The sequence below is a fragment of the Schistocerca nitens genome, chromosome 5, assembly GCF_023898315.1.
Source record: "Schistocerca nitens isolate TAMUIC-IGC-003100 chromosome 5, iqSchNite1.1, whole genome shotgun sequence".
NCBI lineage: Eukaryota > Metazoa > Arthropoda > Insecta > Orthoptera > Acrididae > Schistocerca > Schistocerca nitens.
In genome coordinates, this window is record NC_064618.1 from 420,352,956 (window position 1) to 420,380,527 (window position 27,572).

At 43.1% G+C, this 27,572-nt stretch overlaps 1 protein-coding gene across 1 annotated transcript in view; it reads right to left on the reverse strand.

The window, feature by feature from the left end:
- Positions 1-4,669: 4,669 nt before the first annotated feature.
- LOC126260502 (vasodilator-stimulated phosphoprotein-like) overlaps positions 4,670-27,572 on the reverse strand; it is a 35,086-nt gene continuing 12,183 nt past the window's right edge. Inside the window, exons 2-3 of the mRNA XM_049957832.1 lie at positions 21,447-21,594; positions 4,670-4,883 (exon numbers count right to left, since the gene is read on the reverse strand). Of these exons, the coding sequence (XP_049813789.1) occupies positions 4,670-4,883; positions 21,447-21,594 (362 nt within the window). The remainder of the gene's footprint in view (positions 4,884-21,446; positions 21,595-27,572) is intronic.

Genomic DNA, 27,572 nt, shown 5'->3' on the forward strand with positions numbered 1-27,572 from the left:
TAGCCTCCTTTAGAACACATTCCCAAAACGACGAAGTCTTTCTTTCCTCTTTCGTTTATTCATATTTTATTCAGTTCCCTGGAGCGATGCATTGTTCTGCACCACAGATATTGTTGGTTGCTTACTTTCGGTGCGTCTTGTGTGCTTCTTGCAGCTATATTCGATTGCCTGCCAAATCTGATCGATGTAAGCCTGATGACACTGCATGGAATGCATTTAGATTGTCGGATTTTCTATGAAGCGTCTCTCTCTTTCTCTTTCTCTCTCTCTCTCTCTCTCTCTCTCTGCAGTTATCCAACTAGTTAAGAGCCAGGCTCTCGAATAATAACCAAAAGTTGTGAAACCATAGTTTATATACAGTAAGCGACCTATTTTTGATTTGATAATAGTAAATGAAGATGAAAGCAGTGAAAAATACACACAAGGCAACGAATGTGGCTTACATGGCCACCAGATATTCCCTATGTTTTAATGTCACTGTGAGAGAAATGAGACACATTTCTGTCTTAAGGGGATCGAACCGATGTTGTTCGTAATTGAAATTTGTAGAAGCAACAGGCTGAACTTCCAGTTTCGCGATTAAAATAATGCATTCTTCTTGTTCGCAATACAAAAAAAGGTGTTTATCCAAAACGCCCTGCTGTTTTTTTCTGAATATTTCTCCGAGGAATGAGACGTGGTTTTTTGTAATGACATCGAGTACGATATACAGACTCTTGGCCACGATTTCAAAGTTAATGACTGGCGTTTCTTAATAGATTCGAGCAAAGACAATCTGCAAGTAGTGCTTCTATGGGAAAAAAATTTCCTTCTGTTGCAACTACTTATACAGTTAATCTGAAGGAGACATGCGACAACTTTGAACTGTTGTTCACACTTAGCCAGCAAGAAACACAAACACTATAGATGACGAGGTCTCAAGGTAGCTGCACTTCTCCTCGGCATCGGGTACGCAAAACACTGCTGCTGCTCTCCATGCAAATAGGACTACAGAGAAAGGAAAAAAACACTGTCTTGGGGAATAAATTACCTGCTCGCTATAATCTAATTCTCTTTGATAGAAAAAAGGGGTATCTACCTTCACTGCACATTAAATTGCGTGTCGTCAAAAGGATTGTGAAAGACATGGATAAAACTTCATGTGGATTACCTTTGTTTACTGGGTTGGGGTTGGGTTGTTTGGGGGAAGAGACCAAACTGCGGCGTTATCGGTCTCATCGTACACTCCTGGAAATTGAAATAAGAACACCGTGAATTCATTGTCCCAGGAAGGGGAAACTTTATTGACACATTCCTGGGGTCAGATACATCACATGATCACACTGACAGAACCACAGGCACATAGACACAGGCAACAGAGCATGCACAATGTCGGCACTAGTACAGTGTATATCCACCTTTCGCAGCAATGCAGGCTGCTATTCTCCCATGGAGACGATCGTAGAGATGCTGGATGTAGTCCTGTGGAATCCTTTGACTCACTCACCGTTCCAAGCTGCGTTGGATTGAGTGGACCAGCGTTCGTGCTGGACGTGCAGACCGCGTGAGACGACGCTTCATCCAGTCCCAAACATGCTCAATGGGGGACAGATCCGGAGATCTTGCTGGCCAGGGTAGTTGACTTACACCTTCTAGAGCACGTTGGGTGGCACGGGATACATGCGGACGTGCATTGTCCTGTTGGAACAGCAAGTTCCCTTGCCGGTCTAGGAATGGTAGAACGATGGGTTCGATGACGGTTTGGATGTACCGTGCACTATTCAGTGTCCCCTCGACGATCACCAGTGGTGTACGGCCAGTGTAGGAGATCGCTCCCCACACCATGATGCCGGGTGTTGGCCCTGTGTGCCTCGGTCGTATGCAGTCCTGATTGTGGCGCTCACCTGCACGGCGCCAAACACGCATACGCCCTCGCTCAAAGTCCGTCAACTGCACATACGGTTCACGTCCACGCTGTCGCGGCATGCTACCAGTGTTAAAGACTGCGATGGAGCTCCGTATGCCACGGCAAACTGGCTGACACTGACGGCGGCGGTGCACAAATGCTGCGCAGCTAGCGCCATTCGACGGCCAACACCGCGGTTCCTGGTGTGTCCGCTGTGCCGTGCGTGTGATCATTGCTTGTACAGCCCTCTCGCAGTGTCCGGAGCAAGTATGGTGGGTCTGACACACCGGTGTCAATGTGTTTTTTTTTCATTTCCAGGAGTGTATTAGGGAGGACGGTGAAGGAAGTCGGCCGTGCCCTTTCAAAGGGACCATCCCGGCATTTACCGGGAGCGATTTAGGGAAATCATGGAAAACCTAAATCAGGATGGCCGGACGCGGGATTGAACCGTCGTCCTCCCGAATGCGAGTCCAGTCATGTGGGTTCGTGTACTTACGAGAGAAGTTACCAATGGTCAGTGAAGCAAAAATAACGACTATTTATCGAATCGAAAATTAAAGAATTTATGTTTCATGATCATTTCCTGGATTTATGTAAGTCTGCAGGCTTTCGTGGCCGTTATCCCTGATGCTAAACGCTGTTATACTATGTCATGTTCCTCTTCAATTTCTTATTACTATCGGAGCTTCGACTTCCTCTGCTCGTTTCTTCTTCAGAATTTTCAGGATCGTTTGGTGCTCCTGGCTAGTTGTACAAGCAGCCAAAAAACGCAGGAGATCTTCAGGATGCCTGCAGATGGGTCGAAACGTCGGCAAAGAAACTAAATAGGAACATGACGAGTCCTAACTGCCCAGAAATTTTTGCCACGTATTTCATCGCTTATTTGGGTGATGTTGAAAGAATGGAATGGTTGTACTTGTAAGAACGTCTTATGTAATGACAACGAAGAGAACTAACGTGATATTGTACAAAAGTTGATTGCAGAGATCGTATCACCTTGGGGAATGCAGCACGTTACTTACACTATGCTTCTTGAATGACACTGGGCCCCGCAGAGCACAAAAAAGTTACTGGAATTTAAAAATGAAATACCGGGTGATCAAAGAGTCAGTATAAATTTGAAAACTTAATAAAACACGGAATAATGTGGATAGGGAGGTGAAAATTGACACACATGCTTGGAATGACACGGGGTTTTTTCAGAACAAAAAAAAAAAAAAAACACCCCATATTGCTACAAGCGTGAAAGATCTCTTGGCGCGCGTCGTTTGGTGATGATCGGGTGCACATCCGCCACTTTCGTCATGATTGCCTCACTAGTCCCCAGACCTCAGTCAGTGCGATTATTGGCTTTGGGGCTACCTGAAGTCGCAAGTGTATCGTGATCGACCGACATCTCTAGGGATGCTGAAAGACAACATACGACGCCAATGCCTCACCATAACTCAGGACTTGCTTTACAGTGCTGTTCACATCGATATTCCTCGACTACAGCTATTGTTGAGGAATGATGGTGGACATATTAAGCATTTCCTGTAAAGAGCATCATCTTTGCTTCGTCTTGCTTTGTTATGCTAATTATTGCTATTCTGATCAGATGAAGCGTCATCTGTCGGAATTTTTTTTAACTTTTGTATTTTTTTGGTTCTAATAAAACTCCCTGTCATTCCAAGCATTTGTGTCAATTTGTACCTCTCTATCTACATTATTCCGTGATTTATTCAGTTTTCATATTTATACTGACTCTTTGATCACCCGGTATACAGGGTGTTACAAAAAGGTACGGCCAAACTTTCAGGAAACATTCCTCACACACAAATAAAGAAAAGATGTTATGTGGACATGGGTCCGGAAACGCTTAATTTCCATGTTAGAGCTCATTTTAGTTTCGTCAGTAAGTACTGTACTTCCTCAATTCACCGCCATGATTTCATACGGGATACTCTACCTGTGCTACTTGAACATGTGCCTTTACAAGTACGACACAACATGTGGTTCGTGCACGATGGAGCTCCTGCACATTTCAGTCGAAGTGTTCGTACGCTTCTCAACAACAGATTCGGTGACCGATGGATTGGTAGAGGCGGACCAATTCCATGGCCTCCACGTTCTTCTGACCTCAACCCTCTTGACTTCCTTTTATGGGGGCATTTGAGAGATCTTGTCTACGCAACCCCGGTACCAAATGTAGAGACTCTTGGTGCTCGTATTGTGGACGGCTGTGATACAATACGCCATTCTCCAGGGCTGCATCAGCGCATCAGGGATTCCATGCGACGGAGGGTGGATGCATGTATCCTCGCTAACGGAGGACATTTTGAACATTTCCTGTAACAAAGTGTTTGAAATCACACTGGTACGTTCTGTTGCTGTGTGTTTCCATTCCATGATTAATGTGATTTGAAGAGATGTAGTAAAATGAGCTCTAACATGGAAAGTAAGCGTTTCCGGACACATGTCCACATAACATATTTTCTTTCTTTGTGTGTGAGGAATGTTTCCTGAAAGTTTGGCCGTACCTTTTTGTAACACCCTGTATAAGAAATATTATCGGGAAGACTGTGTGTAGTCGAAATGCTTAGATGAAACGTTAGGTTGGCACAGAAGAGACAGAAAGGTATCAAACCACTAGAGCGATCGATAACGAAAACCTGTACAAGTTGCTAAAATTTTAAGTTGTGTTCTTGATTGCTGCTAAAAGCTGACAGACACTTAACTGATGATGGCATGAACCCAAAATTTGTTGGTGAGGTGATGGTAACTTGTTATTCCTGCAGTTTCCGTTCAGCAGGCTGCGCATGTTGGCTGCGTGGCTGGCGGCACGACGCCGAGGTCACGGCGGCCCCGGGCCCGTGCAGTTAAGGCGGCGTAAGCCCGAGGTGATAGCCGGATCAGCCGGCAGTTAGGCGCCGACAATGCCCCCGGCTCGCTGCCGCTCCGCGTGGACACGGGTCCTGCCAGATAATCTTTACCGCCTACTCGTAAATCCTGCGCGCATCTGCACCGGAAAGTAATTCAGCTAATCGCAAAAATAACTACTACCCTTAATATTATGTCAGTGATTGACCTCTCTCCAATGATAAAAATCGAAATGTCAAGCTGCAGAATTTCCATAGAACTTGCGAGACATATTATAATGTGATTTTTCATTTCATTTCAGGGGAGCTTAAATGTATTTTATTTAGAAATCTTAACTAGCCTGAAGGAGCGAGTGATAAGGTGCTGTACGAGGGGCATTTAATAAGTAACGTAACGTTTTTTCACGGCCAATTTCGGTTACAAAAATGTGCATTTTGCTGTGGGACATCGTGATGTACTCTAGCTTCAGCTCCTTACATTCCTTAGATATCTTACCTAGCCCGAAGGAGAGAGTGATAAGGTGCTGTACGAGGGGCATTTAATAAGTAATGTAACATTTTTTCAAAGCCAATTTCGCTTCAGTCCCTATCGTTTCATGACGACCCGATACGTGGCGGCGTTAAGCGTAGTCATCAAAATGGCATCTTTAACGGAGTTATGTTCCAGGCAGAGTGCCATCGTTGAATTCCTTTTGGCGGGAGACCAGAGAAGTGCAGATAATAATAAGAGGTTTCTTGAATGTCTACGGAGATTGTGGTGGTTCTTTTTATGTATATATCGGTATTTATATGTTATGTAAACTTGGAGTTACTATTGTTCTGCCTGCCTCACAACTGGAAAATTATTTATGTCAGTGGCTGAGTTGTGGTACTTCTAGCAGTTAGTTTGCCCGACAAGCTGTTTTTATATTAAAAGACACTATCAACACACAGTATTCCAGTTTGAGAGCTGTATATTTAATTGCTTTTTGATGTTGTTGTTGTGATCTAGCATTGCTGAGGAGGATCTTGCAATTTCCGTTTAACGAGTTCAAGGAAGAACCATAATCAAGAGAAATCTCCTACATTTACATTTATTTTTATTATTTGTCAAAATTAGAAAATATTAAAATATTTATTACGACTCTGGGCCGTTATCATTTCGAACAATGTCGTTGACCTCTGCACCAATATTCCCCTATAAATTATTTTCATCATGGCAGCGACACCAGCAACCGTTACGAAATTGTTTCGAATGAAAAACAGACCACAGTAGCTCCAATTCGGTGCAACTGTGGGCTGTTTCTCATTCGAAACAATTCCCCTATAAAATTTTAATAATTTATTGAAGTCATTCACCTCATGAATATAGGATCTGCTACAATAAAACATTAGCGACACTTACGTAATATTTGATTATATTTAGTCTAAATATTACATGAAACTTGTTTTCGTGCCTCGTCACAAAATGGCTTCTTACACTACGAAGAAGCAAAAGGGAAGTGTGTCGGTCCTTTTTCAAAAGGAACAGAGATTACGATAACATTCGCAGATCATATTAGTTGATTACAGTTATTTTTCCTGCGATAATATCTATTTCGTTACGACGTCAGTTTTGTTAAATTTCCGAAGTTCTTCAATTTTTTTTCACGTTATGTGGCGCTCCGCCACAAGACCTGGCAGTGAACAAAATCACTGAGAGTCGTTGGGCGGGGCGTCTTTCAGTATCTTAACAAGATCACGCAAACCTGTCCGGTCTCACGCGAGCCGGCTGTAGCTCCTGCAGTGTTGGAACGTGCGGACACTCTCATTTGAGGCGGTAGACGAATCACAATAAAACGCCTCTATGCTCAACTGGAGGTCTCTGTTGGTACTGTTGCAGAAAGAAGGTGGCTCCGACCAGTAGAGTGGTACTATGGCCCTCACAATAATGTGGCGTAATGCCGTCCAGTAAACGGACATTATGTTGAGAAATGGGGTTTTGTAGCGAAGAGACTGGATAATTATGTGGTGTTTTGGAACACTGAAATAAAACCAATCTTCAGAAAAAAAAGTATGTTGCATTATATTTCAGGGGCAGATTTATTTATTTATGAGACTGCCCACTTCTGCGTCTCCATCAACGCTGAGCAATCAGAAGGTTACGGCTATTGCTCAGAGTGAGGTAAAATGCCTCTTGTTTGCGTTGGCGGGATGTGACGTGGTAAGGAATATGTGTAAGCGGAGTAGAGATGACTGGGATCTTATTGTAGCTACTATACGGGCAGCAGATGGAGAAATACAGGGAAATAAGCGACTCTGATAAAGAGCAGATTTACATGCGTTGGACAAATATACGGAAACTCTGCGAGAAAGGCATTCTTAAACATAAATGCAGATGCCAGTCAAGTCTGCAGCTTGCGCAGTTGTTTTTGACCATGAATGGCACCTGTGCAGTGCCCCCAGTACATTGCAAGTGTCGGTCACGAACAGAACAGTGTTCTCTGTGGCTGTGAGTGCATTATGTCCGAGCTATATGAATTCTAATGTGGACAAACTGTTGTTCCCGTTTGGTTGGTGCTTTCGTAACCAAGAAAGCTAACGTGTTTGGTCTTTCAAGAAGCACCGTACCGAAGATTTGCACCGCATACAGGGAAAAACGTAAAACGTCATCCGCTTTGTTACAATGCTTACGAACGTGTGCGCGGAGTTACCGTGACAGCCGGTCATTGAAGAAGATTGCGATGAAAAATAAGAGGACGGCAGCTATTTAAGACACTGCAAAACTGAACGTCGTTCTCACTAATCCTGTAACCATCAAAGCAACACAAAGCAAGCTCCGGAAGCAGGAAATTGCAGGGAAAGCTGGAATTCCAAAATCACTTGTCAATTATGCAAATGCCCGTGAGAGTACAAGGTGGTGTGAGCCACAAAACCTAAACAAGGGACAATGGAAGAAAATTATTTGGTCTGATGAGTCTTCTTTCACTCTGTTTCCAACTTCTTGTCGAGTTCATGTCCCAACAGTGGGTTCGCTGATGATTTGGGAAGCCATATCCTGGCATTTCATGGGTCTCATGAGCCCAGTAGGCAATATGTACGGTTGCATTACAGCCAATGATTATACGACCATTTTAGCTGATCACGTCCATCCCATTGTAGAATGTTTATTCCCGAGTGGTAATGATGTGTTACAAGACGACAGGGTCCCTGTTCTCACAGCTCGCATCGTCCAGAATTGGTTTTCTGGGCATGAGGATTAATTGTCAGCTCTTCCCTGGGAACCAGAGTCACCAACCAGACCTCAATAGCATTAACCCTTTGTGGTTGTCTTTGGAGAGAAGGATGCATCACCACCGTCCACCTTTGTCATCGTTATGTAAACTTAACACACTCTTACAGGACACATTACACTTTATATGATTTCCTCGGAAACCATACGTGACAATCCAGGAGGACTGGAAGCTGTTTTCAATGTCAAGGTTTTCCTATACAGCTTAAGGTATGGCAATGTGTTTTGTTTTTGGTTTTTCATATTTTTACGAGTTGTAACATAGTCACGAAAACGTTTCCATTGATCCAAGAAAATATTTGCTTTATTATAATTCCAGGCTTAGGTCACAATGTTTGTTTGTAATCAGGTTATTAATATCGGTCCTCAGACCTGAGTAGAAGCGTGTTGCATTATACGTATTACGCCATGGTAATGCAGACATAATGGTGTACAGGCGTGATATGTATAATGCAACACGTTTCTGCTCATGTCAGAAGCTGATCTATAACGACCGAAATTAGTAACCGTATTAGCAAAAAAACATTTTGTTGCATATTTTTGTTCACCTCCCTGTGCATGGTCTGGCGCGTGAAGCGAGTATGATGCAAACAGCGATGCTGGTCCGCTGATCATATGCCAGTGTCATGAGCATTTATAGAAAGTCGTTGAAGGGCATTGAAGTCATGACTAGGCGACATATATTGGACGTCCACAATCATTAAAGCACATGGACGTTGGAGGCCTGTCCACTCTGTAAAGCAGGATGGGCGGTCCTCTCTGATAGATCTGACGATCAGAGTAGAATGGTGGTGTAGACAAAAGGGTTTCGGAGCACACTGCCGCAGCCAACTCCTACGTCCTTTCATGACGCAGAAGTGGGCAGTCTCATAAATAAATAAATCTGCCCCTGAAATATAATGCAACATACTTTTTTTCTAAAGATTGGTTTTATTTCAGTGTGGGGGCAGTGATTGTCATCGAAGACACCATGACGCCTGTGGACTGAGTGACCGTCATTGGAGACCACCTGCTTCCTTGGTACTTCATGGCTTCCCCGACGGGTGATGGCATCTTCCAGGAAGATAACAGTGTGACTAGACAAGAATCGTACAACAGTGGTCTGAGGAGGATAACAGTATTAGCAGCATAACAGGGCCAGAATCGATCTACAGTAGTTTGAGGAGCATGGAATTAAATTCACACTGACGTCTTTCCCATCAAATTCGCCTACTGAGAACACCAAGGTACACATCTGGGCTGCCATCTGGCGCCAATGCACGCCCACAAATCACAGATCCACTGAGGAGAATTTTGTGACCCGTATGTAGAAATTTTTTGCCTCCTACCTGCGAAAACCTAGCAAGGACAGGTTGAAGCCATGCCACGGAGAATCGCTGCTGTATTGCGTTCCAAAGATGGATCACCACGCTGTCAAGCAAGTGGTCATAATTATGAGACTTGAGTTCCTCCCGGCGTATACAGTGTTCAGGTAACTTACGGGAATGCAGCTGGATAATGTCATCGACAACCGCCGATATTTCGGCAGGAGACCATCCTGTCAATATCAAGGAAAAGCTGCAGCAGGAAAGTGCTGTGCAAGAGAAAGGGAATCTAACACCTCGGTTTGCAGGGTACTTCCGGAAAGGTAACGCGCGCGCGCGCGCGCGCGCGCGCGCGCGCGCGCGCACACACACACACACACACACACACACACACGGACACGAACACACACACACACACACACACACCGCGCGCGCACACACACACACACACACATTGTAAACGCTATCGGAACCCGTTCATTAAAGCAAACCGACGCCAGAAGTTATCAACAGTGATAATTACTAAACAATGGGTGAAGTATTAACTCTGTCCCTCTGAATTATGAGAAGGGGGAAAGCAATATTATACGCAGAATATCAGTAAAAACCTCAATCTCCACTTTCAAAGTTACTTGCTAATTTAAATCAACGCTTTCTTAATTACACTTTCCCATTAGCTGAAAATGCATGCCGGAATCTCCGCATTGTTATACTAGGGGTATTTCAAAAATTCAGCGCTCTGTGAGATAGAATTGGAGAAAATATTTATTTTCGAACTACCTTTACAGGTCTTCGATGTAATCTTTATCCTTGCTTATCTCAGCTTCCTAACGTTTTGGCAAATTCTGTATCCCTGACAGGACGCCGTAACTACCTAACTGTCTGATTACTACGGTCGTCTCACTGGAAACTGCATCTATTGTATGAAAATAGTTTCCACGGAGTTGTTCCTTCAATTTGGGAAACAAATCAAAGTCTGGTGGCCTCATAATAGCGGTGCGTATGGAAGTATTTCCTATCCATATGTGTCTAGCGTTTCTCTCACTATTAGGGTAATATGCAGTCTTGCATTATCTAGCAAAAGGAGGACACCAGCTACAAGCGTGTGACGCCTCCTTCGACGAATTATCGGGTGCAAAACATTTTGCAGAAACAGCATGTAGTATGCTCCTGTTATAGACGTCCCGTGGGGCACTGTATTTGTAGTTATGACTCCATTCTTGTCATACGCAAAGATCATCATCCGTTTCACCTTTGATTGTTGGTGGCGGAATTATTTCGGTCGTAAAGACTCGGAAGTTCTCAATTGTGACGACTGAGACGTCAGTTCCGGCTAAAAATCTCGTATCCAGTTTTCATTAACTGCACGAACGTAGTCAGAAACTGCTCTCCCTTTGTTCGATAACGTTGAAGCAACTCTTCTGCGACCCTTTTGCATGCATTTGCACAATACAATTACAGGCATTAAGAGGAAAAACAGATGTCCAGTAAAAGTAGAATTAGAGACACTGAAATTTGTTTAGACCGACACAGTCTCTCTCTGTTAATCAAAGTATTTTAGAGGTAATGTTACACTAGGATACTGGAACTGAAATGATAACAAATGAATGAATTTTCCGCAGAATCGAGGAAAGGAATATAGAGAGAAACTGACTCGGTGAAGAGATAGCATAATAGGATATGTGTTGAGACATCAGGGCATAACTCCCATGGTACCAGAGGGAGCAGTAGAGAGGAAAAAACGTAGAGGTCGACAGATTATGGCATCAATACAACAAATAAGACAAGACTTCGCTTATGTTTCTCGTAAATGAACAGATTGGCACCAGTCCGAAGTTTTACCACGAAAAATAAAGTGAGAAGTTATAGCAAAAGATGCAGAAGTTTTGAGTATAAGAATATGTTTTTGTAATTTAGAACGCCCACTCGGGGCTTACGTGATACCAACACAGACAACAAACCTTGAAAAGTTTGTATCTCATGTTATAACGGCAAACTGATGTTTCAGTGTGAAACGAGATCTCTGTGGAATATAGTCTACGCAAGAGATAGCGAGGGACTGGAATGGATGATACGAGGGGAAGACCATAAGGGGGCAGAAAGCAAGAGTCTTACGGACGGAGAGATAGACTGCAGGTGCGCGCAAAGTGCGTGCACGTGGTGGCCGTATTTTACCACCCGACTGTAGTGATTTGTAGTCTACTGACAAACATTAGTCAGTGTCGGAAGATGATACATTCATTATGTGTTCGAAACATGTGAAAGCCGCCCCAAGTTCGTGACCAAGCCTCTTCGGTAATGGAACAGCGGAACAGCTACGAAGTAAATCACAGGGGCTATGAAGCGACCGAATCGATCAAACGACCGTCGCATGTACTGAATAATCGATATCCCTTCGTCGAAGTCATGCAATTTTTGCATCGATAACGTGGTTGTTCTCTTTTGTTATCATAACACAAACGTGTGCAGCGAGAGGATGGGAATGTCAGATCAAAGGATCTGGTGCGACGTTAAACGTCTCGTCGGTGAGGCAGGCATTAGAGCCGTAGCACATGCTGGGTTAGAGTTAAGATATGGAGGGAAATAGGTCGTCTCTTTTTCAAATAAACCATCCTGGCACTCGCCGTACGCCCTGGTTCAAAAAATGGTTCTAAGTACTATGGGACTTAACATCTGATGTCATCAATGCCCTAGAACTTACAAGGGAACCTCCCCATCGCACCCACCTCAGATTTAGTTATAAGTTGTCACAGTGGATAGGCCTTTAAAAACTGAACAAAGATCAATCGAGGAAACAGGAAGAAGTTATGTGGAACTGCGAAAAAATAAGCAAAATATAGAAACTGAGTAGTCCATGCGCAACATATATAACATCAAGGATAGCGTTAGTCGAGTATCGCCGTGGTCCCGTGGTTAGCGTGAGCAGCTACGAAGCGAGAGGTCCTTGGTTCAAGTCTTTCCTCGAGTGAAAATTTTAATTTCCTTATTTTCGCGAATTTATGATCTGTCCGTTCTTTCATTGACGTCACTGTTTACTGTAATAAGTTTAGTGTCTGTGTTTTGCGACCGCACCGCAAAACCGTGCGATTAGTAGACGAAAGGACGTGCCTCTCCAATGGGAACCGAAAACATTTGATCGCACGGTCATAGATCAACCGATTCCTCCACAGAAAAACATGTCTGATATATTCTATACGACACTGGTGACGGCATGTGCGTCACATGAAAGGAATATGTTGTCGACCCACCTAACTTGTACACTTGGCGAATGGGTAAAAAGATTCTTCTACCTTGCCCGATTTAGGTTTTCTTGTGGATGTGATAATGACTCCCAAAAAACTGATGAAAACATAATAGTTTGTCACATAAACTGAAAATAAAAAATTAAAGTTTTCACTCAAGGGAAGACTTGAACCAAGGACCTCTCGTTTCGCAGCTGCTAACGCTAACCAGGGGACCACGACGCTGCGGTGCGGATATTATCCTTGATGTTGCATATCTTCCGCATGGACTACTCAGTTTATATATTTTGCTCATTTTTTGATAGTTCCACACAACTTCTTCCTGTTTTCTCTATTAATGTGTGTTCAGTTTCTCAAGGCCTATCCACTGTGCCAACTTATAACTAAATCTGGGGGGGGGGGGGGTGCGATGGGGAGGTTCCCTTGTTAGAACTCCTCAAACCTAACTAACCTAAGGACATCACACACATTCATGCCCGAGGCAGGATTCGAACCTGCGACAGTAGCAGCAGCTCGGTTCCCCCTGAAGCGCCTAGAACCGCTCGGCCACAGCGGCCGGCTAGGTCCAGGTGAGAAGAATTATAATGAAACAAATGGTCATCATTGGCTGCCACTGGATTCCAAATCATCATTGAATTACATCTACCGGTACATCTATTTCTGATTACGCTGCGATTCATAATTAAGTGCTTGGTAGAGGGTTTGTCTAACCACCTTCAAACTGTTTTCCTACCACTCCACTCTCATATAGTGCGCGGGAAAAATGTGCACCAAAAGACTTTTGTGCGAGCGCTGATTTCTCTTATTTTTATGATCATTTTTCCCTATGTAGGTGGGCACCTCAAAATATTTTCGCATTCGGAGGAGGAATATTTAGTTTCATGAGAAGATCCTTCCACAATGAAAAATGCCTTTGTTTTAATGATTGGCACCACAGTTTACGAATCAGTTCTGTGGCACTCTCTCCGCTATTTCGAGATAATAGAAAAGGAGTTCCACTTCTTTGAACTTTTTCGATGTCCTCCGTCAGTCCCATCTGATGCGGATCCAACACCTCAAGGCAGTATTCTAGAAGAGGGCAGACAAATATAGTGTAGGCAGTCTCTTTAGTAGACCTGTTACATTTTCCAAGTGTTCTGCCAATAAAAAGCAGTCTTTGGTTTGTTTCCCCACAACATAATCCATGTGGCCATAACATTCTAAGTTATTCGTAATTGTAATCCGTAAGTATGTTGTTCAGTTTAAAACCTTTAGATTTAAGGGATTTATCGTGTAACTGAAATTTAGCGGATCCTTTTATTGCTCATCGCGATGAGTTCACACTCTTTATTATTTAGAGTCAATTGCAAATTTTCGTACCATATGTCTTGTATAAATTATTTTCCAATTGGTTTTGATCATCTGATGACTTTACAAGATGGTAAATGAAAGCATCGTCTGCAAACATCGATAAAAGCTCCTCAGATAGTCTCCTAAATCGTTTCTGTAGATTAGGAACAGCACAGGGCCTATAACACTTCCTTGGGGAATGACAGATGTTGCTTCTTTTACCGGATGACACTCCGTCAGTTACTAAGAACTGTGACCTATCTGACAGGAAATCACGAAATTAGTCGCACAACTGAGACAATACTCTATAGGCACGCAATTCACCGCTAGTGAGGAGCGCTGTCGAAAGCCTTTGGGAATCCAAAAATATGGAACCAATACGACCCTCGAATTTTACTAACGTATTACATTAAGTAACGTAATTTGACATGCAATAGGGATTAATTTCCAGAAAAAAATGGGGTAAAATTCATAAACACTACAAATACAGATTTAAGTGTAGCAAATGATGGAGAAAAAGTTATATAAAAAAATTTGTATCGTTGATGACGTAATTGCTACAAGAATGTAGGCGATGCCAAGAGAGGAGACATTCACAGAATTATAATATATGGCTACAAAAGAACATTCTGACTAGCGAAAGAAAATTTCAGTTTAAACTTCTTTTTACTGAAACTATGGCATAAAGTGTCTATGATTTAGAATGATATACAGTAGGTAACAATGACGAAGAATGTAAAAGTAACTGCTGCAATAAACTGTACATATATTAACTGAATGTTTATGATACAAATTTACGAGGGAAGAGCTTCCTAATAGCCGTAGTGTCCGATGAAGAAACACGTAAGTGTGGCAAATAGTTTGCACTCATTCCACGCTGGTAGCCCAAAGACGATATTAGTGTAATCATTAACGATTGGCACTGGAATTGTCAACTTGAAAATCAGCACTTATATACAAGCGCAGTACAATGTGCGTTATTCACAGCATTCGTCTTTGATTGAAATATATGTTGGGGTGATGTAGATAAACGTGCTTCATCTAGTATAAGCGTGATCTTTACCGTCGTCATAGCGTTTGTTAAACATTTCTCACAACGGGTCGAAAGCTATAGTTTTTTACAGTTCTACCTTAGATATTGGTGTATGGCGAGAAGCACTTCAGTATATTTGTATTTCACAGTCCCGGCTAGATATCGAAACCTGTTCACACAGGAAACATGTTACTCCATTTATTGTCCGAACCTCGTAGCTCCCTGAACATTATTTTTGTGAAACATTGGTCTGTGACGAGAAGCGGAATTGTAACCTCACAGTAATGCATTGAACGTACCCCACTTGCTAAACCTGTATCTCCACTGCACCGATTTTGCAGCTTTGACGGTACTATGTCCTGACACAATAATTTACAGTGCGAATCACTTTGATATGTACGTCCATTCATATCACAGTCCACGCTACTCGTCGAGACCAGTTCACATAGCAAATCCGTTATTTCTGTGTCTGCACATCGTAATTCTCAAGTTAACTTTATAAGATGATAGTTTACAGCATGAAACACTACAAAATGTTTGTCTTGTAACTTCACAGTCCGCGAATTTACATCTGTTATCGAGTTGTTCCCACGAATAAAAGATTTCAGCCCATATTTTGTAACCTACATAGTGTGACCTCAACTTATAAAAAATCTCTACATTAAGTTCACATACCGAAGTACAAAAATTATGATGAACGCATGCTAAAAAAGTGCCATTCCCTCGGTCACGCAGGAAAATAACGTCTCTGATGTTCTGCTCAGACCTCTTTGTTATTGTTTCACACAGCGACCCGTCGATATATATCACAAATCATCCCTCGCAGAATATTGCATGGATTAAAATACTTTACTTTAAAGCGAGATTAAATTTTAAATAATTTTTTTTTTTTTGGTCATCAGTCTACTGACTGGTTTGATGCGGCCCGCCACGAATTCCTTTCCTGTGCTAACATCTTCATCTCAGAGTAGCACTTGCAACCTACGTCCTCAATTATTTGCTTGACGTTTTCCAATCTCTGTCTTCCTCTACAGTTTTTGCCCTCTACAGCTCCCTCTAGTACCATGGAAGTCATTCCCTCATTTCTTAGCAGATGTCCTATCATCCTGTCCCTTCTCCTTATCAGTGTTTTCCACATATTCATTTCCTCTCCGATTCTGCATAGAACCTCCTCATTCCTTATCAGTCCACCTAATTTTCAACATTCGTCTATAGCACCACATCTCAAATGCTTCGATTCTCTTCTGTTCCGGTTTTCCCACAGTCCATGTTGAAAGGTGGCTACACTGAGGCACAGCGCCAGAGATCGCGCTAGAGAGTGTTGTTCCGCCGCCTCCACTGGCAGTGATTATTGAGATGTCGTAGTGGGCAGTGCTTGGGGAGAGCTCGTGGTAGTCAGTGCTGAGATGTCGTAGTGAGGAGTGTTTGTTGAGATGAGCTAGTAGGCAGTGCTTGCTGAGATGTGATACTGAAAAGTTCTTGTTGAGATGTGATAGTAGCGAGTCGGTGTGGAGAGGTTGTCATGTCTAGAGTGCTTTTCATCAATATAAATTAAGGTAACAAACTACTTTTCTTTTCTTTCTCATTATTTCAATGTCCTGAATAATGCGTCATTACAGGTTCAGTCAACAAAGCATCTGGCTTGTGTTCTTGTATTAGAGTGTAATTCTGGTTTTCTTGAGTAATTATGGTATTTCTATTTTCTTTAATTAATTCAGTATAATGATATTTAAAATTTCTTGTGTTGTTGAAGAAGAACCGTGCCATGGGGGCTTAATTAAAATAGAATGCAAATAATTTTAATTTTTTGATTTAGTAGCTGTATGTTCGGTTACGAAGTCTCGTAACTGTTGGCCCTGACTAGTATTATTACGCTATCTGACTGCAAAGAACAACAACAAAGAATGAAATGGAAATTTTCATTAACACAATTAATTAATTAAGTCCCCAGCAACTATAAAACCTACGAAACCAAAGCACAAGTATAACTGTTCTGTGTGTGGAAGTATGACTCAACGTACGCATCTGGCACGGTTCTTCTTCAACAACACAAGAAATTTTAAATATCATTATACTGAATTAATTAAAGAAAATAGAAATACCATAATTACTCAAGAAAAGCAGAATTACACTCTAATACAAGAACACAAGCCAGATGCTTTGTTGACTGAACCTGTAATGACGCATTATTCAGGACATTGAAATAATGAGAAAGAAAAGAAAAGTAGTTTGTTACCTTAATTTATATTGATGAAAAGCACTCTAGACATTACAATCTCTCCACACCGACTCGCTACTATCACATCTCAACAAGAACTTTTCAGTATCACATCTCAGCAAGCACTGCCTACTAGCTCATCTCAACAAACACTCCTCACTACGACATCTCAGCACTGACTACCACGAGCTCTCCCCAAGCACTGCCCACTACGACATCTCAATAATCACTGCCAGTGGAGGCGGCGGAACAATACTCTCTAGCGCGATCTCTGGCGCTGTGGCTCAGTGTAGCCACCTTTCAATGTTTCACTATCATACATAGCTGTACTCCAGATGTACATCCTCAGAAATTTCTTCCTCAAATTAAGGCCGGTATTTGATATTAGTAGACTTCTCTTGGCCAGAAATGCCTTTTTTGCCATAGCGAGTCTGCTTTTGATGTCCTCCTTGCTCCGGCCGTCATTGGTTATTTTACTGCCTAGGTAGCAGAATTCCGTAACTTCATTGACTTAGTGACCGTCAATCCTGATATTAAGTTTCTCGCTGTTCTCATTTCTACTACTTCTCATTACTTCGTCTTTCTCCGAATTACTCTCAAACCATACTGTGTACTCATTAGACTGTTCATTCCGTTCAGCAGGTCATTTAATTCTTCTTCACCTTCACTCAGGATAGCAATGTCATCAGCGAATCGTATCATTGATATCCTTTCACCTTGTATTTTAATTCCACTCCTGAACGTTTCTTTTATTTCCATCATTGCTTCCTCGATGTACAGATTGAAGAGTAGGGGCGAAAGGCTAAGTAAAACTTTGTAGGTTACAAATTATGAGCAAAAGCCCTAATTCGTGGGAACAACTCTGCAACAAACCAATTGTTTGCAATTGTTTGTGTGGAAGTTTTCAGTTTCATTTCAATTAAATTTGCCTAGATGGTGCTTTAAGATCAATGAATCTGGGCTACGTTCATGTAAAGACCTCACAGATAAAGGCCAGATCTTGAAGTCAATTATGAGAAGCGAATGATGAGTACTATCCCGAAAGAAGAATTTGGCGATGTGTGTCTATTTCCCCACCTGCAGATACCCTTTCTAAGCCATACAGCCGGCATGAATTTGGAGAATCTTATTTCAGATGTGAATGTTTTGATTGTTTCGACTGCAATTAGCAAACATCAAAGAAGTCACAACGCCAAATACATTTCTCCGAGCCTGCTGATTTCAGTTTCATTGGCTCTCTGGCTCTGAGCACTATGAGACTTTACATCTGTGGTCATCAGTCCCCTAGAACTGAGAACTACTTAAACCTAACTAACCTATGGACATCACATACATCCATGCCCGAGGCAGGATTTGAACCTGCGACCGTAGCGGTCACGCGGTTCCATACTGAAGCGCCTAGAACCGCACGGCCTCACCGGCCGGCAGTTTCATTGGTAATCGGTTTTACACATCCTTTATAACAGTACTGTCCTCTCTAGTTTCACCTTACCAACGCGCGAGTGCCATAGGACGTCTCACTAATTGGTCCTTTCGTGGAAGGTGGTTTCACGAACTTCTTCATTCCGTCGTCATTCCTGTACATTTCCCCTCTACTTAATCTTTACTATCCGCCAATAACATCAAATTCCAGCGACTCAGCTGACTTCGCTAAGGAGAAGCAGTTCAGAAGAAAAGAGTTCACATGACTTGATGCAGATTATATATATATATATATATATATATATATATATATATATATATATATATATATATAAACATTGGAGGAGATTTAAGAGGGTATCAAAGAAGCCATGAGAGCCTTAAAGCAGATCATAATAAATTATCAAAATATACAGTTGTTTGAGATTCAGAATAAATAGTTATTCTGTGCAAGAACACTATATCAGCTGATATCCTTATCTTTTCAGCAAAATAGGATATGAAAAATTAGCCGAGGGGATGACAGATCCCCTCATACTGCAGAAAGATTTTTGTTGTTTCCAGGAATCTGCTTCGTATCCCTCTATTCCGCTATCCTTTGTATCCGCAAATAAGAACTTTTCGGAGCTCTGAGTGGTACTGCTTTTCTAACTCAGTTGTTCTTCTAAAGCGAACAGGTTACTAATGTCAAAATAGTTCAAATGGCTCTGAGCACTATGGGAAAACATCTGAAGTCATCAGTCCCCTAGAACTTAGAACTACTTAAACCTAACTAACTTAAGGACATCACACACATCCATGCCCGAGGTAGGATTCGAACCTGCGACCGTAGCGGTCGCGTGGTTCCAGACTGAAGGGCCTAGAAATCGCTCGGCCACAGCGGCCGGCTACTAATATCTTGTTTACAGACTTAAGTAACATATTTCTACTGAAAAACATATTGTGCCACCAATATCCGCTAAGGAAAACTAGTTTTCGTTGTCAAGAATCATCATTAAGCAATAAGTCCTCCAATCACATTACTTCGAGGAACACACACAAGAGGCTCAGTCCCATACTTTATTATTTGAAAAAGCAAAGCGACTTAATATAATGGGTAATCAGTTGAAAAGAAAACAGGTGGGAAAAAATTGGTTATTATTTCAAAATTAATCGCCATAAATATTGATACATCATCCCACTATGAGACAAGATGGTCAATGCCTACATGGAAAAATGTTTGCAATTTCCTACAGATTTTTTAATCACCATGAATGTTTACACATTATCCGACTATGAGCAAGATGGTCAATGTCTACACGGAAAAATGTTTGGAACTGCCTACGGAACCATTATTGTACCCAGGCGTGCACCTCTTCGTCTGAAGCAAATCGACGACCACGGAAGTCTTCTTTCAGAGCTGCAAAAATATGTAAATCGTCTGGGGATCGATCGGGATGATATGGAGTGTGTCTAACCGCTTCCCAGCGAAACTTACGCAGCGTGGTGGAAACAACCTGGGAAATACGTTGGGCCCCCTGAACATAAAATTAAAATTTTAGAAGAACGAATTTGTCAGTAACATTATACAAGTGGTATTCAATAAGTAATGCAACCCATCTTTTTTCTCGTCGATTTCGGTCGAAAAAATTGAGTAATTTGTTGGGGGACATCCTTGGAATATTCCAGTTTCAGCCCCTGTGGTTTCATGAAGTTCATATAGGGGGCGGCGCTATACGTGGCCCTCAAAATGGCGTCTGTAACAGAGATGCACTCCAAGCACTGGCGGAAAATCAGCGGCTGGTCCCGACGGAGATTCGAGTCCTCCCTCGGGCACGGGTGTGTGTGTGTGTTTGTCCTTAGGATAATTTAGAAGTAGTGCGTAAGCTTAGGGACTGATGATCTTAGCAGTTAAGTCCCATAGGATTTCACACACATTTGAACATTTTTTGCGGAAAATCAGAGTGTCTCAGATATGAATATGCGCCTGCAGAATGTCTACAGAGACCCGGCAGTGAAAAAAGCATGGTGAGTCGTTGGGCGAGGCATCTGTCATCATCGCAAGAAGGTCGCGCTAACATGTCCGATCCCCCGCGTGCTGGCCGGCCGCTCACCCAGCTGTCTCACTTGCAGTGTTGAAACATGTGGACATTCATTCGAAACGATCTACAATTCACAGTCCAACACCTCGCTTCACAACAGAACGTCTGTGTTGGCAGTGCTGATATACTCGTCCACCACCCGCCAACTAACAGAAGACCGTAAAAAGCAACAAAGGACCATCTGTGCGGAATTACTTGCGCCTTTCGAGGCTGATCGTGACAATATTTGTCGAACATCGTGACAGGCTCTCCACGAGTATAGTGATACTATCCGGGCGTTCAAGCTCTCCTAGTACGGTAGCGTAAGGCCGTCACGTTGAACGGAGATTATTTTGAAAACTTAGGTTTTGTAGCCAAAAGAGTGGGGAATATTATGGTGTATTGAAACCCTGAATAAACTAACGTTTACTCAGAAAAAAATTAACTGCACTATTTATTTAATTCCCTTAGTGTTGTATATAAGGCATCCATCGTCTGGAGCTTTGCTTTCTTTCTCTACCCCGCTAATTGCCTTCTCAGAGTTTTCACAAGCCACTGGTGAGAGAGTAGCGAGACACTGTAAGTGGAGAAGCAAACGAAACAGTGCATTATTTCGTCTCACATGCACCTTCGAATCACATACGTGAAGTACGGGAACACTCAGGCGGTTGTCGGGACGTAGGAACAAGCGAACGAGGAATGACACGGAAGACGGGGAAAGCGGAGAAGACACGAAAAGGACCGCACGGGAGTGACGTCAGGACGAAGTGCCCAATCAGGCGCCGAATGTCACGGCGGCGCGGCTCAAGTCGCCTTGTCTCCAAGAGAAACAAGGCACCTGTCACCGTAACTCAGGCGGCGGTCGCAGCGGCGCCGCGCCGTCACGGCCGGCGACAGTCAATAGTCGATCCGCCGCAGAAGACGGGGGCGGTGGCTGCCGGGGTGGAGGTGGTGGTGGGGGCGAGGTAGAGGGCGGCACCCAGTCGGGGGCGGCTGGGCCGGGAGGCGGGGTTAAAGTTTCACCGCCAACGTGTGTCACGCCGGGGGTTTCCTCTTAAGCCGGCCGCCGTCGGCAGGAAGGCTCCTAAGAGGAGGATTTCCCTAGACCTCAGCACACACGCACACACGCACACACATACACACACACACACACACACACATCTAGTGACACACCCTAGTCGCGGGCCACTTTGCCTGCTTAGACTTTGCAGGAAGGGAGAGCGACACTGCGACATTGAGTATTTACACGGTAGAAGCGGAAAGAAGTTTTATCGGCATTAAAGAACAAAACTCAGACAGCACAGGATGGACCTTAGCACAGTACCTACTCAATGAAGTAGCACCCTAGATGGCTGTGATGGATTCCGGTTCAAATTCTGTTCCGGTTATCCAGATGTTGGACATCTGCTGCTCCCCTAAACTACTCAAGTCGACTCCTGAGATGTTCTCTTAGAAGCGCGTAGTCGATTTCCTTCCCGATATACAAGCATGTGCTTCGTCTTTCCTGACCTGTCGCCGACAGCACAGTAAACTCTTTCTTTCCTTTTTAGAGCTCCGTACCTCAATCGGTATCACTTTATTGTCCGTCTGTCTTCCTACTTGTCCGTCTGACCAACACTTAAAAACCTCTTTCTCAGGAAAGGGTAGAGGATCGAAGGTAAAATTTATATCACATACTAAGGCCCATGATTCCTTGGTGGCGTAAGAAGTAGAAGATTCTAAGTTAATACGGTCAAAAGATACGGCTCCTTATGTCACATATTTTGATACTCAAAAGCTCATCAAAACCTGTAGAGTACCTCCCTTTGACCTAGAATGATGAAATTTGACGAGAAGGTTTCACAGTACAGTTAAAGGAAATTAAAAAAACTAAAATAATTAATTCGACATTATATCTCTCAAAAAAACATTTCGTTTGTTATTTTTTATCTGACGTCAAATGCGAAATTAAAATAATCAGTAGCTCTGCATGCAGACAGACTGGGTCGTAAAGGTAAAAGTCAAACATGAGGCAGTGAATCACTTTATGGCTCATATGACGTTTTTCAGAATTCATCCGTCATCCGATATCCAGGAGCGATTACTGCAAGTAGATACGACGTACAGCTATCACTTATGGATGTCTTATGGTGGATAAATCCCGAAACAGGTCATGTGAACAATAAAGTCATTCCGTGCCTGATATCTGACTTTAAGCAGTGCGACTCAGTCAACTTGAATGCAGAACTACTGATTATTATAATAGCGGTCGCCTGCCTCTTGCATGAGTTTACGTCACATTTATGTCACTGAACCGGTGTGGCCGAGCGGTTCTAGCGGCTTCAGTTTGGAACCGCGCGACCGCTACGGTCGCAGGTTCGAATCCTGCCTCGGGTATGGATGTGTGTGATGTTCTTAGGTTAGTTAGGTTTAAGTAGTTCTAAGTTCTAGAGGACTGATGACCTCACATGTTGAGTCCCATAGAGCCCAGAGCCATTTTTTTGAAATTAAATCATTCTCTAAAATCTTGGAATCTCTGGTACCGATGTCTTACCAGTATCAATGTCGACATCAGGCAAAAATGGTCGAGATTCTCGATTAAACGCGCCAGTCCTACTCGCACCTGGCCAGTTTTTTACGTACAGTTCGAAAATGTGGTAAAATAGTAGCTGCACGCCTATGGTCGTAAAGTCCGCATAAAAATCGATCCTTTACTCTCCAACTCTACGTTGATTAAATGATCACACATAAGCTCTTCCTCAGCCTTCCGGAAAGCATAGCGTGTTAGAGCCCCCCTTCCGGGGAGATGCACCGTCCCATAATCGAATCCACCTGGTAGGTTAACGACGAGGGCCGGTGTGCCGTTGAGCCTTGATATGGTTTTTAGGCCGTTTCCCACACCCTACCATGTGAACACTGTGCTGGTACCCATATTACACATCAGTTACAAGTTTCGGAGACATTAAAGAAACTTTTGCCCACGTTCACAAGAACAACACTACACGCAGACATTTGGAGTACACACATTTCGTCCGGGTGGTATAACGGGACGGCGACCGGAAGTGATTCCCGTCATTTCTCAACCACGCCAAATGCATTACTAACCATGCCGACCCTCTTTACACAATAAAACATCTTTCAAGACATCCGAGAAGTCCCCGCAGTTCCCTGAAATAATGCGAGAGGAAGCGTGGGCCGCTGTCGCCCAATCAACTGAGCACGCTCCAGTGAAATCCTTTTGCAAAGGAGCAGCTGAACTTCAAGTACCGCACACAATAATGCAAGTTCACCTCAAAAGAGAATTAAAAATGAAAGGATTTAGAACGATGTTTGTGAGTGAATTATGTGACAACCGTGTGGAGCAGTGAACCGCAACCTGTCTCACTTGGTCTGCACAATTTTTAAATGACGTGGTTCGCTCATGAGTGTTCTTTACTGAAGAATTTATGATATTAATACAGGAGAAATGAATGTTTCTTCTGTAAGGTGAGCACTCATTGTGTGCTACAGTTAGAAACGTATTCACCTCCTGTAGTGTTACGTGAAGGACTCCAACATGATGTCAAACTCGGTTTGGGGAATAAGCAAGTCCCATGTGGCTCAACGTCGGCTCAAGATCAATGAAGGATTGCGCTTGCTCCTGAGATGCTCCACAAGACGTCAAAGGCATAGATCTCGATGCTAGGCTCAGTGGTGCATATACATTGTCTGATCTTAAGTATCTGGGCACCTCTACATAATACACCACTGTTGGCCGCTACATATCACCAGTGGTGGACCCGTCAGTGTAAAAGAAGACAGGGATTACTGTGTTGTCAGTAGGGAAGCAGCAACAGCAGAGTGCGTCGGTCAGGAGACCTGTCACTTCGAAGTCATTGGATGTCACCTGAGGAACAAATCTATCAAGGGCATTTCAACCCTTCTAAAACTGCCCAAGCCGACTGTTGGTGATGTGGTTGTGATGTGGAAACGCGAAGGAAATTGGCGGACAGAAACAGGTCAAGCTTCGTGAAGGGCGGTTGCAAAAAATCGCACACAAAATCAGTGGCTGGAATCACTAGTTACTTCCAAAGTGCTACAAGCAGTTTTGTTATCATACTGACTGTGGTTATTGAGTTCAAAAGAATGGCGTACAGTTGTCGAGCAACTGATGATGAGCTACAAATTTGTGTAGTCGATGCTAAGCGATGCTTTAGGTGGTGTAAAGGGCGATGCCATCGCACAGTCGATGACTGGAAACGAGTGGTACGGAGTGATGAATCGCGCTATACTCGGTGGCAATCTGGTGGAAGAGTTTGGGTTTGGTAAATGCCTACCATTGTGTATAGAGCCAAGAATGAATTGCGGAGATGTGGTGTTACGGTATGGGAATGTTTTTCGTGGCTAGTGTTGGGTCCCCTTATTGTGCGTAAGTGAATGCTAAATGCAAAGAGATGTAAAAAAAAATTTACATAATTGTGTACCGTGTACAGTAGACGACCAGTTCGGAGATTGCTCGTTTCTACCGGCATAACAAAGCATCCTTTCGTATAGCAGCAGGTGAGAGGCAATTGTTTATTGACAATAGCTTTCCTTTAATGGAATGACATGCCCAGAGCCGTGACCTGAAACCAATGCAACAATTTTGGTGTTAGTCAGAACGTCGGTCGCAGCTACCAACATCAATGCTTTCTTCGGGTTCGGTTCTTAAGAAGGAATTGGCTGCCATTCGTACACAGACATTCAGACACCTTACTGTTATTGTCTCCAGCAGAGTTTATGCCGTAATAAAGGCTAAGGTTGAACACACCCTAAGTTAATGGGTGTCTGTTTCTTTTATTCTCTTTTTTCAATTAGACTGTGTACAGATCTGATGGATACACAGTTTTTACATTTAAGTACTAAAATTTATATAATATACTGTTGTGAGCTAGGGGTACGGGTACTTCTTGGAGACAACTCCATTGTCGCATCGTAGACATTCCATATACATCACTGCCAATTTGTCCTATTCTGTGTATTTATTATCTCCAATACCAAAGTTTCGCCGCCACCAGTAACTACAGACACTGTCTGATACGGGGTGTAATGTTACAGACACATAAGTAGCAATCCATGAGAATCTCCTTCCGAACAGGCCATGAACGCCCAACGGAACTTGCCGGCTGCCGTGCCATTCTCAGCTCATAGGCGTCACTGGATACGGATATGGACGGGCATGTGGTCAGCACATCGCTCTCCCGGCCGTATGTCAGTTTATGAGACCGGAACAGCTACTTCTCAATCAAGTAGCTCTTCAGTTTGCCTCACAAGGGCTGAGTGCACCCCGCTTGCCAACAGCGCTCGGCAGACCGAATGTTCACCCATCCAAGTGCTAGCCCAGCCCGACAGCGCTTAACTTCGGTGATCTGACGGGAAAAGGTGTTACCACTGCGGCAAGGCCGTTGGCAATCCATGACAGGAGCTTGTTAATTCCCACCTGGTTAACTTTACTGAGGCTTTCTATCATTCGCCTGAACTAATTCAGGCGGATTGTACTGCCTCGACACAAAATGAATAAAATTGCTGTCATACTACGGAGCCATTTGTAAAAGGAAATACCCTTTGCAGAATGAGATTTTCACTTTGCAGCGGAGTGTGCGCTGATATGAAACTTCCTGGCATATTAAAACTGTGCTCCGGACCGAGACTCAAACTCGGGACCTTTGCCTTTTGCGGGCAATTGGTCTACCAACTGAGCTACCCAAGCACGACTCACCCCCCGTCCTCACAGCTCTACTTCTGCCGGTACCTCGTCTCCTACCTTCCAAACTTTACAGAAGCTCTCCTGCGAACCTTCTGTAAAGTCTGGAAGGTAGGAGACGAGGTACTGGCAGAAGTAGAGCTGCGAGGATGGGGCGTGAGTCGTGCTTGGGTAGCTCAGTTGGTAGACCAATTGCCCGCAAAAGGCAAAGGTCCCGAGTTCGAGTCTCGGTCCGGCACACAGTTTTAATCTGCCAGGAAGTTTCAAATACCCTATACGTTGCAAATTTTTAACGTATGCTGAGCTTCCCATTCACACTGTACTTTAAGAACATTTAAAAACGTTTTGTTAGAATCCTTTGATTGTGAGTTGCTTCCCTCTAGAAGAGATGATGCTATCAACACATTTTTTCTCCACTCAAAGAAAATCACCGGAATGAATGGAGTCACTTACGAAATCATCAGTGACATTTGCTTCAATGTCAATTTTTGATGTTTCATTTGTTAAGGACGTCAATCGCTGACTAGGGCAGACTCAACTGAACTTTGCACTCGAAGTAAACTTTTCTGCATGGAGCATCAAAGATATTAGGATGTGACCTATAATTTCAGAAATAAATGTTTGCTGTTTCGCAGAAAAAACTACAATAAGACGAGTGAAGTGTTGCAGTCATGCGCTGTAGGTCCAACATAGGATACGGATAAATGATGCATCACAGTCACGGTTGGAACCCGGACTGTGGGGACCACAATCGATACCCGTCTGAAATAATTTCACGCTTTCTCCGCAGGGAGATTCACTTGAAGTATTACTTCCGTCTGTCGGACGATTAATTAGTTCAACAGGTTGTGCGATTATCCAGTGTTACCTTTCCACTTGCTATAGACGAGACCACAACTAAAGCCGCTTATATCTTTGCGTTTTTCTTAACTGAGCTTTTCTTTACTACTATGTTCAAAAATATATTTTTGTAATATCGAGGCTATAATGTTGGATTACTTGAAGTTTTCTTTACACAATACCTAAAGATAGCCACAAGCAATTTCCAGTAGATCGTCAGTAGAACTGAGGTTTTATCTATCACAGCAGATCTACTGCAGTCAGATTTGTGAATCTCCACTCGTTCTTGTTCATTGTCCGTTTCATTATTTGTTCTTTTAATTAATTCATTCCATTCTTATTTGATTTGTTAAGACTCTTAAGAAACGTCTTTATCTGCACCGTTTATCACGATATTCAATAAGATGAGGACCCAATGCTCCATAGGACA